Source organism: Pteropus alecto, unplaced genomic scaffold, assembly GCF_000325575.1.
Source record: "Pteropus alecto unplaced genomic scaffold, ASM32557v1 scaffold86, whole genome shotgun sequence".
Classification (NCBI taxonomy): Eukaryota; Metazoa; Chordata; class Mammalia; order Chiroptera; family Pteropodidae; genus Pteropus; species Pteropus alecto.
In genome coordinates, this window is record NW_006442109.1 from 22,630,229 (window position 1) to 22,642,264 (window position 12,036).

At 39.2% G+C, this 12,036-nt stretch overlaps 1 protein-coding gene across 1 annotated transcript in view; it reads left to right on the top strand.

The window, feature by feature from the left end:
- The window catches only part of FBN1 (fibrillin 1), a 220,616-nt gene that overhangs the window by 108,997 nt on the left and 99,583 nt on the right, over positions 1-12,036 (top strand). The window contains 4 exon segments of the mRNA XM_015595908.2: positions 4,762-4,920; positions 9,297-9,476; positions 10,074-10,214; positions 11,941-12,036. The exon segment at positions 11,941-12,036 is cut by the window's right edge and continues 24 nt beyond it. Of these exon segments, the coding sequence (XP_015451394.1) occupies positions 4,762-4,920; positions 9,297-9,476; positions 10,074-10,214; positions 11,941-12,036 (576 nt within the window).

Genomic DNA, 12,036 nt, shown 5'->3' on the forward strand with positions numbered 1-12,036 from the left:
TCTTTCTTCCTTATTTTAATTGAAGAAATGATTTAAAAATCCATGCCCCCAGCCCCCCCACTCCCGCCCCATCCCATGGATCTTTCAAGTGCTATAAAATCCTCTGTCTCAGAGAGGGGGACCGTGAAAAGGGGGAGGCTGGGTGGAAAGGGCTTCTACCTCCCACTCCCAAGCCTCACATAAAACACTCCAGGCAACTCTGCTTTTATCTGGTTGGTTGTTGAGCTTCTATGTAAAATATTCTAGGGTCCTGTTGTTTAAATAATAGATTTGACAACTGCCATATTTAGCAATTGCTAAGACTCCCTTCTAACTCCATTATTCTAGAATAAAGTTCAAGTTCCAGAATGCATAGCCTAATAGTTAAGGGTTTCACTGTCTGACCCCTCCCAAACTTGCTAATTTGTCAGCACAGTCCCTGCTTCTTACCCTCAAACAGGCCATTTGTTTTCATTCATGCCTTTAATCATACATGTTGCACCACTCACAATATTCGTCTTCCCAAATCAAGCCCCCTTTCTTCTCATGTTCTCTGTCTTTGAAGATGTCCCCAATCAGCTTACCTGAAAGCAGCTTCTCTCTTACCTGAGGATATGCTTCTCATAAATTGCCTTATAGGGAAGTTCTATGTCTGTGTATTTTTATCTCCGTAATTAAGTTGTAAGCTCTCCTTAAAGACTAGTTAGCTGTTGTCCTTTTACCCCTGATGATTCTCAGCACAGTTCCCTGCATGTCATAGGCACTCAATAAGTATTTGTTAAATATGAAAATGAGTTATTCCTTATTATTAGGACAAAGCTAGGAAGCCTGTGGCACATGGCCTTGGAGAAAAATAAATGCTGTCTTTTGAAGTTTGTTTCTGGCCCATATTTTCAAAGACACTCAGCTTCACATCCTCACCACAGGCCATGAATTTCAGACCAAAACAAAATTGCGCTTGAAATTTCAAATTCCTTTTTACTTAGTCACATGTAATAAAAGTTGAGGGCAGTCTCGTACCGTCGACATTTGAATAAGTGCAACTAGAGAGGGAGGCATATCTGGACTTTTCCTTAAAAACAGCAGTGGTGCCTGGATTGCCTGATGTTCTGGAATCTATTCATAGATACTGAAACTGCAGGGAAAGAATGGCAAGTACAATTCATATAGCTCCTTTCCCACCCCCCACCCCCAAAATGTCCCAATTAGCACATGATGTCCAGTGGATATGCTTAGCAGAGAGGTCAGAAGTTCTTACTGGCTAGATAATCGTTAGAATTTTTATTTTTTAATCTTCAAAGGGAGCCCCAAACTACATTAAAATGATAAAACACACAAACATAGTAGATGGTTTACATTTTTAAAGTTCTTCTTTTCTCAACAAGTATATCCATGCTACATTTTTACAAAGGAATTGGGTGAGGTATTTTCTGGCAATTACCTGACTTAATGTTCACAACAGTGCTATGGATGGGGAGAAGCTGAGGTTTAGAGAGTTCAGGTATACAACTTGGTCCAGTTATTTAAATGACTAATAAGTGAGGGAGCTGGGATGCCACCTTGCGCCTGGGTCCACAGTGTGGACTCCTCTCATGGCTTACTCCCAAATGAACACCAGATGCAGTAACTCTTTCTCACCATACCCCTAGGCAAGCACTGTTTCTCCTTCTTTGGAACTTTATTGTACCCATAATTAGTAACTTATTATATAAAATTATCTAAATGACATTTTTGCCTTGGCTAATACAGATACTTCCTGCCACGATAAACCCCCCTCAAAATTATCCCTAGTGGAAAGAAAATACATATAATCCCCAACTTATAAACAAATCCAAGATTTGTTGGTAGGTTAGTTGGTTGGAATTAGTAAATCTAACCAATAGGAAACTCCATATGTAGATAGTGGTATGTAGTATCTTCCTTATATATCTCTTCTGAGCATGAAGTTCCTACTATTTGTTACTTTCTGTCGACACATTCTAAGACTCTCAGGCCTCCCCAGCCTCAATGCTCTCTTTGTCCTGTAAGCTCTGGCAGTATTATTTTATTTTTTATTCCGTGATCTTCCTTTGACACTTTATAATAATTTGTATAAGATAGTCATTTCATATTAGGATGCTCTGCCTTATCAATTCCTGGGAGTCCTAAAGTTGCCCTGTACCTAGTTTGTGCTTCACAGCTCCTAATTCCTGGTCGGACAAAACAGTGGTAGTGATTGAATAGGAGAAGCCTGTTGATAGGCTAGGATCTATCTACCTGTAAACACCTATTTGATTCATAATATATTTATTCTGCTATAACGTGATTTCTGGGTCCTGAGAGGAAGGGCCAAGTTTTTCAGAAGGGGAGAAAGGAGGAAAGTTTCCTATTCTTTTTCTGCCAGATGTCTTGGTCAGGGCAGGTTTAAAATAGATGGTGTCTGTGGTTCCTCCTACCTCCCTTTATCTCCTTCAAATCCTAACATTCTTCTCCCTCAGCTCCCATAGGTCTTCAGGTTATCCTAAAGCCACCTCTTGCTCTCTATGCAAAGTAATCCAGCACCAGAATGCTTTTCTTTTCTCTTCCTATGGCACTGATACCTGATGACATAGAAACCTTCAATTCTTCCAAATGCTTCCTGGTTTTCACAGCTTTTCTCTTCTTTACCTATTAATTAGCCATAGATTTTCTTTCAAATTTTAAGTTGTGCAAATGTGTGCATTTTAAGCAAAGGCTCTCCTTCAGCAAAAAGAAAAAAAAATTAGCAAAATAATTATTGTATGTACAAGTGCTATTTATAAATCATATGTGGCAACCTAAATGTGGCTGTTAATGTTTTCAGCCCCAAGATTACCATTCCGATTAAGTCTCTGACCCATTGATTTAACATATAGGTCAGCCAGCTGGGCAGTAAACTAGTGTCATAGTTAATGTGTGAAATAATAGACATTAGCCCATTAAGAGTCTGCTATTGGCAGTTGTAGGTCCCAGCTTTGCTCTGAAAGATAGCCCGTGCTGAAAATTATGTATACAAATTTTGGTCCAGTGTTTACATGGAGTTTTGACCACCAAATTAATCTGAAGCTGGGATATAAGCCTTTGAACATCTTTTCCCATTCTCAACAGCCTTTGATTTCCATGCCCCAAATATTTACTTAATGCCTGAATATACAAAATATTAGTGGCTTTAAGGCGAAGCAAATTAGAATGTAGGAAATTCTATTTCTCCCTCTTCTTCATGAGAAGGTGCCACCCTTGGTTTCACAGAGCATACCTTGTCCGTACTCCCTCTCCAGCCATTCACCCTGGACCAGGCTGGAATAAAACTTATTCGGCCTCTTTGCTGAAACTATTAGCCTGACCAGAGGTACAGGAACTGGGACCACAAAAAATTTCTGGAAAGCACATTTATTCTTGCTAGTGGTTTTAAGTACTTTTCAGAAATAATCTTGCATCCTTTACAGCTGACCCATAATTTTATGGTTTGCCTAGGTTTGTTGTAGCCTTCTTCACTTGATGTCAATAATTTAACTAAGTTAACTTTGTTTTTCTTTTTAAGTTTATTTCACTTTATTGATTTATTGCAATAGTCAAGATTAGAAGGGTTCATGTTCTTAAGACTGATGTAGATGAAAACAATTATAGAGGTGTAAACCTCTCTGGGCAAACTTAATGTTCAATGTTTAGTTTTACAGGAAACATTGGGACAGATTTTTGACTATTAAAATATTGCTCACTCTACAAAAGGATTTACCACTTACATTTCTTTAAATGATGGGCATATTTAAAATATCATTTACATTTCAAAACTATTTTATATGAACCATGTGGAGATATGCTTTACTTGAAGAGAGGCACAAGCTTAATGTATGTCAGGTAGATCAAGGTGTTCTGCTCTTGGCTACTTCCTCTGTTTCATGGTACTGCCTCAAAGGCTCATGAAGCATTTAGGTTTCTTCTCTGTCATGGGCTCTTTCTTTGGTAGCCCAGAGTTGTACCTCAGTGTGTCAATGTTGTCATGACAGTCAGACATGATGTAACCCAATAAAAGTGATATATAGAAAGAAATATGTCTTCCCATGTTGCTTCGAAAAGATACCTTTCTGCCAAAAAAAAAAAAAAAAATCCTTGAGAACCATTATATCCTATAGGACTAAGAACTTGGAATTGTGTACGTTTTGAACTTTAAGTAATTAGTGCCTTATAAAATCCATCAGGGCTCAGGACAAAAGAAATCTTGATTAACAGGCGTCGGATCTGACTGCAAAGTGGCTCATTTCTTTAAAAAAAAAAATCTCACAAGTCTGACTCACAGTTTCAGACTGAAAAATAAGAAAGATCTTTTAGAAATGTAGACTATAGTGCAGACTTAATGTTGTTTTATAATAGATTTATATCAATATTTGCGTAAAGTGGCTCGAGTTTAGTTTGAACCAAGGACAACAACATAGTCTCCCCTCAGCATAGAGACATGTCTTTATAACTAATTAACTGTCACCACCAGTGATTTTCTTAGTCTCCCTTTTCCTATGGCACATATGGTTGTAATCATTCATTCCTACCTTGGGACTGGAATGTGGGACTTGGGCCAAGTGCACCAGCTTGTGGGGGCAAAAGGTGTGAGACGAAGGGATTTCTGACTGAGCATTGTTCCTGAGCGATGCACAGCAGCTCTCCTTCCAGGGGGCAGGAGTGTCAGTTCCTCCTGCCGGAGCTCAAGTGTGAAGTGTGGAGGTGATGGGGCAGGAGATGTTGTTACAAGTTTGATCTCAGTGATGTGTATGTGTATGTTTCTGCTCTCAGATGTTCGCCCAGGATACTGTTACACGGCTCTGGCAAATGGGCGCTGTTCTAACCAGCTACCACAGTCCATAACCAAGATGCAGTGCTGCTGTGATGTTGGCCGATGCTGGTCTCCGGGAGTCACCATCGCCCCTGAGATGTGTCCCATCAGAGCAACTGGTAAGAGCCCTTCCAGTTATCTGCAGGGTATCCCGACTCAGCCCTGACATGCCCGGTAGCAATGTGCATGATGCGGATTTAATGGAAACCCAGGTAAGTGAGCTAGAGTCCAGAAAATAAAAGAGACGATATTCAGGGACAGTTCCCCAGACAGTGAGTAAAGAGAATGCAGAGGTTCATACAAATCGTACTGTTTTCAGGTACAGCTTCTTACTTAGCTTGCTTATGACCACTGAATAGCAATCTTTTCAGGCCATGCTTATTCTCTCTTACTCTCATCTATTTCTTTTGGCCCTCATGTAGTCCTCAAAAACTCAGTAGACTAAAACAACTCTTCTCAGAAGCTTTCGGGTGAATTATTCTGGGTACACATTTCTTCCTTCCCCTAATATCTGACACTTTCCTCTTCCTTGTTGCCAAGTTCTGTTGATTTTTTTCACAATGTCTCTTTTATCTGTCATATTCATTTCCATGTAATGTTCATTTTCTCTCATCTGGACTATTGCAGTCGGCTCCTAACTGGTCTCCATGAAATCCACAGCTGCCACATATATTTCCCAAAGCATAACTCATCTGAAGTTCAGTTTTTAAAAATTATGTCTGGGGAAAGTGTAGAGAAAGATGGTCCAGAAAAGTTTTCCCGGGATGAACTCAGGTAATACATTATGGTCTAAGTCACTTCATTTCTTAAGAATACAACTTTACTACTTAGCATAGCATCTAGAGTCTCCAAATCGGATCCTAGTTCACCTTTTAATTCTTGTTTACATAGTAGCTTTATTTTCTAGATAAACTATGTGGTCAAACTTTCCTTGAACCCAGTCTGAGCATTTCTGAACTCAAATGTTCTTTCTTCCTAAAACTTCTCCCCAGTTCAGGTGCTTACTCCTTACTCCCCACCCCTGCCACCCCTTGCCTATTATATGCCCTCTTGTCTGCTAAGGATCCACTCAAATATGACCTAATCCACGAACGTCCTAAGAACGTCCCTTTTTTCCCCCCAGTGTTCCAGGTGTGTACTCTTACTGTGGCACAAATCTTGCTGACTCTGTGCCTGTGTGTGTTCATGTATTGCTTTTTCACTAGTTGTTAAATCTCATTAGGAGGTGCCATTCATTATTATAGTCCCATATTTCTTATGCTTTTATTTTTTAAAACACTTCCACAGTACTTAGCAAAATCTTACTTATAGGAGGCATTCGGGTAGAGTGAACAACTTATTAAGTGATATCTTTCCCACCAGTTTTAAGTAAAAACTGGAGTTATAGCACCTTCTCAATCTGATTCCTGAAAAGTATGTTTAAATCAGGAAAATTCAGGAGAGAAAAGGAAGGTGAGAATGGATAATGCAGAGTTAATGAAATACTTCAGAGTATGCTATTCACAGAATGTGAACTTCCCATTATCAGGGGTTATAGAATTGCTCACAGATGTTACTATAAAATTTCTGTTTATTGCTGAGAATTATATGTGTGGGTTAAAGAAGCAATAAAATCTTCCAATATATTTTAACATATACTGAGTCGTATATTTTGCCTGATTTGCTTATTGTCTCTGGCCTAAAAATATAACCCACCCTCCTTCGTTCACCAGGGGGACCATTTAATAGGTCACTGTTTAGATGCTCTTGACTTCCTACTTAGTCATATGGCTCTGGTACCAGGAGAATTGCTTTTTAAATACATATGTTAACTTAGGGATCAGCAGCATTGAGGTGGATTCTTTCCTGTGTTGAGGTTGCGAATGGAGGAGAGAGAACTAAATAAGTTTAGGCACCTGGAGACCTACTTTGGGACACATGGTGCAGAAGGCTTGGTTCCCTTGTGTGGCTTTGCAGGGAGCTGCTCTCTCGGGTGTACCGCAGAATGATGCACAACCCGAGATAGGCCCAGGGCAAAGCAGACTCATAGCGAAAACTAATTTGCAAGTAGGTATGTTTGTTTGCTCAATATCAGTGCTACAGAGCTTGAGGCTCTTAAGGAGTGTGATAATATAGGAAGGATTATTTTAGGTTGGTCAGCTTTATACTCTTAAAAAAATAAAATCAGTTTATCATCTCTGGGTCAAATGAAGATAGGAAAGATGGACATCAGCCGAACAAACAAAATTAGCCATAAGTTGCTGATCCTGAATGTAAAGGGACTTAATGGAAAGTTAAGCTGAAGAAAAGAGGGAAGAGTATAGGACCCAGTGTGATACACTTTCCTGGAGATGAATTTAATGGTATGCTCAAAGTAATATACCCACCTAATTAGCAGAGATTATGATAAGCTATCCAAGTTCTTTTATACAAATCCTAAAGGACTGAGAAAAAAGAAGAAAAAAAAAAGAATGGCTGATTGGTATTTGGAAGTCAAGTGAATCCCTTTAATATAATTGCCATTCAATTTTTCCCAACATAGTCAATGAATTTCTCTGATGTGCAATTTAAGACACAATTTAAGGGCTAAGCTGAGAGCAGGAATTAATCATGAGTTAGATATTATCCTTGACGTAAAAGGCTGCACAATCTTAGTGGTAGAAATGTGATGAAAAGCAGGTAGCCAAGAAATGATAGATATGACACACTTAGGTGATAATTCTATAAGGATTATTGAGGTTTGACAAGAGGGATTGTAGCATTCTGATTCAGGGAAACATAAACAACGTATAAATCCTTTCCAAATATAGTTGAGTTGAAATTCCAGATAAATGATATCTAAAATGTAGTAATAGAATTCTCTGAAAATATAAACTCAACTTCAGTTGGAAATGTCAAATATGATTTAAGAAGTTTTAATAGCGGACCAGCAAATAACAACAAGGTAAACGGTAACTAAGTATATGTAGCTACATGTGAATTGACAGAATGTCCCAGGAGGTTGAAATATGAATGCATTTGTGTCTTAGAATAAGTGAGATTTTAGTCTACAAAGAAATGAAAAATATTGGCCTAATTTCTATTAATGAATTAAACTAATACAGAAAGTATCCATGGGAGAATCCCTGTGTGACAGTGATGAGAAAGTTATCAATTTCTGGCAAGAGAGAAAAAAATTAAATTAAAAATCACATGGTTAGTTTACTTGTAGAAGAGAACTATGACAAAATATGGCTGTTTGTAGGAAACATGAAAGTGAGTAGTTAAGTAAATACATCCCTGGAAACCTGAGTACTGTTTTAAAAACCTGTTTGGAAGCCCAGGAAAAATGTGTCACAAATCAAAAAATGATTTATTCTAATAAAGACAGAGCAATGTGAAAAATAGGAATCAGCCTATATATGCAATCATAGGGAAACAATTGATCAAGTCAGGGTGTATTAGTTCAGGGGATCATTATGCAGCATTAACATCAGACCCGCCACCCCCTTTTGCCCCGTGGACCATTCCTCTGTGACTTTGTTGTCTTTTAACAGGGCTGTGTCTTTCATAGGCTCTGTTTCTGTGCTCCATTCTCTTCATTTTCCATGCCTTCCATAGATGTGCTGATCCATTCCTATGGTTTTAAATACCACCCATCTACTGATAACTCCAAAACTTATATACTGCCCCAACTCCTCCTCTAGGCTTCAAACTCTCTTATATAAATGCTACGTGACATCTCCACTTGGATGTCTGACATCTCGAAATTCTTCTATTCAAATAGAACTTAGCTTCTACCCACCAAATCTTCCCTGACTGCAGTTTCCTCTAGTTAATGGCACCAACATCTACCTTATTGCTCAACCAGAAAACTAGAAGCCATTCTTGATTTCTTGTTCCCTCAGCTCTGATATGTACTCCCACTCTAAGCATGACCCATTTATCTCTAAAATATGATGCAAATTCGTCCACTTCAGTCCAATTCCATCATTGCCTCCCTTGTCCAGCTACTGTTATCTTGCCCTTGGTCTTCTGCAACAACTTTGCCTCCTTCCAGTACATTCTCCACATGTCAGTATGAATGGCCTCCTAAAAATGTTCATCTGATCATGTTCCACACCTGCTGAAGACCTCCAGTGGCTTCCCATTGCACATAAAATAAAATCCAGGCTTTTCAGTGTGCTCTTTAGACTCCTGTGGGATCCACAGGTGGGACTGGATGGAGAAAAATGGCATTTATTCTTTCTTGAGGTGAATCATGGTGTAGGTAAAGACTTCCAAGGTTTGGGAAGGGCATGAGGTACACACCCTGGGGTATTTGGGGTTTTGAGTTTTTGTTTCAGTATGGCTGCTCCTGTACATATTAGGAATGGGAATGAAGTCTTTTGGCTTTTTTCCTTTACTCCAATTGACCTATGAGGTTTGAAGATTGGTTTTATTCAAAGATTTCTTTGAAAAATAAGGATGACTTTCATGGACCTATGACATATGCTACAGCTTAGCTGTTGTGTTCTGTTGTGTTATGTTTTTCCAGAGGATTTCAACAAGCTGTGCTCTGTCCCTATGGTAATTCCTGAGAGACCAGGATATCCTCCCCCACCCCTTGGCCCCATTCCTCCAGTTCACCCTGTTCCTCCTGGCTTTCCTCCTGGACCTCCAATTCCGGTCCCTCGACCACCAGTGGAATATCCGTATCCATCTCGGGAACCACCAAGTAAGAATTTGAAAATCATCTAGCAATTTTTCTTGCATTAATCAAGTTAACGTTTTTGTTGTTGATGCTGCTTTGGTCATTAAATAAATTTACCAATTCTTAAATTAAATTTTAGTTTACACAGTGTTGTATGTAAGTTTCTCGATTTGCCTATTGCATGGAGAAAAATGAGAGGTTTCATATTCTCCAGCAATTAATGTCCCATTGTTATTGATGTTTTCAGTCAACTATGGGAGGGTTATTTGAGATTTAAATCTGATACACAGGATGAATTAATAGAGGACGTGTAAAATTAATCTTTGAGTTATATGTCATACAAAACAGTTTGCAAGTAAATACCAATAGCTCACTGCTTTTGTTATTTCTCCAAACTGGAGTCTCGAGAGGGGGGTGGAGAAAGGGGTTAGAAGAAGCAGGCGGAAGAACAGGCGACAGCCTGGCTGCAGTACCTGGCCACGTGCGCCAGATGACCTCGGGCCAAAGTGTATCCACCTTCCTCTGTGACCCAACATTTTGCCCACTATTACCAGCCTAAGTGCTGATGAAAGATGCCCTAGTTATAAATAATTTTAATGGAGATTAATGTTATTCCTTTAGGGGTACTGCCAGTCAACGTCACTGATTACTGCCAGTTGTTTCGTTATCTGTGCCAAAATGGACGTTGCATTCCAACTCCTGGGAGCTATCGGTGTGAGTGCAACAAAGGGTTCCAGCTGGACCTCCGTGGGGAGTGCATTGGTATGTAATAGGTTGCTAGGTTGGCACTGAGAAGCTATTGCAGTTCTATTCCATGACTATATAGGTTTTCTATTCTGCTGTAACAAATCACCTCAAACTTAGTGACATAAAACAACATAAATTTATTATCTTATAGTTCCTGCAGGTCAGAAGTCTAACACAGGTCTCACTGGGCTAAAATCAAGGTGTCACAGAGCTGCTTCCTTTTGGAAGCTCTTAGGAAAATCTATTTCCTTTTCTAGCTTCTAGAGGCTGTCTGTATTCCTTGGCTGAGGGCTCCTTAGTCCATCGGCAAAGCCAGCAGTGTAGCACCTTCAAATCTCTAACTCTTTGGTTCTCTCTTCTGCTTTCGAGGACCCTTTGTAATTACCTAGGGCCGATCTGTGTAATCCAGAAGACTCTCCTCATCTCAGGGTCTGCTGACTAGCAACATCGATTTTATCTGCAGCCTTTATTCCCCTTCGCCGTGTAGCATATTCACAGGTTCTGGGGATTAGGGTATGCACATATTTGGGGTGCCATTATTCTTCCTAATGCAGTGACTTTTAACTTTCATTGTGAAATACATTCTAGTCATTGCTGGTAACACCACCTTAAGTCATTTTACCAAAAGCCTGACCATTAAAATAAAGCATTCAAAGTATCTCCAAATTATGAAATTTTGCCCAGTTTACTAATTTAAATAGATAACTTACCAGCTCTCTTTAGTTAGTCATTAAAAACTGAAGAGAGCAACTTTAAGTGATTGACAAGGCATTTAAGCTTATGAAGGGAGGATATGCACCATAGGGATAACCAGTCTATTTTATTGGCTAAGAACACCCAGTTGCAATCTAATATTTTTTTAAAAAATAGATTTCTCTCTTAGTTCTGTTTCACACTCCAATTCTGTAATTATGAATTGGGTAGAAACAAATAGCCCTTGCTTTCCCTCGTTATATAGTTTTCTGGTGATGTGAGAGCCCCTTCCAGCAGCATATGAAGTCAATCCTTAGAGGTCACCTAGAGCTGGGTTGAAGAGGGAACATCTAGCTCAGGGTCGGGGAGTGTGAGGTCAGACCTACACTTGCCACAAGAAGCATATGACTTTGGACAAGTGGGTTATCTTCCATAAATCTTAGCTTCTTCATCTTAACAAATCGAGGAATAGAAACCAGTTACCTCTAAGTATATGGATAGTTCTAAACGACTGTAAAACTAGTAGGAGCCTGTCTGGGACATGATGGAGTGGTGGAGGACTCTGTGGTGGGCGAGAATTGCCCTTTAAACGACAACTGCTTCATGGTTTGTTCTAATGTTCTCAGTGGAATTCAGCAGGGGATGTTTAGTTATGGTTGAGCCTTCTTTTTATTGAAAAATTGAGCTTCAAGAGATACTCAGAATTCTATCCAGAAGCCACTTCTGAAACGTTATTCTGTTTGACTCCCTTGGGCCAAACTCAAGGAAGATAAAATGTTTATTAGCTTGGAGCATTGAGTTGCTACGTGTTGGGCATTTTTCTCTGAAAAATGACACAGGAAAATAACACACTTTAACTGCTCAGCTGGTCTCTACATAGCTGGTAACATGGTATATTGTCGTGGTAAAAAAAAAAAAGATATTTTCATTATGCTATTTATTTCTTAATAGGAAAGTGTTTTAACATATATAGGAAATCAATAAAATGTTCTTAGAGTTATGAGTTATTGCTATCAAATTTCTTACTAAAATATACTGTGTTTTGCAGATGTGGATGAATGTGAGAAGAACCCTTGTGCTGGTGGAGAGTGTATTAATAACCAGGGCTCGTACACCTGTCAGTGCCGAACTGGCTATCAGAGCA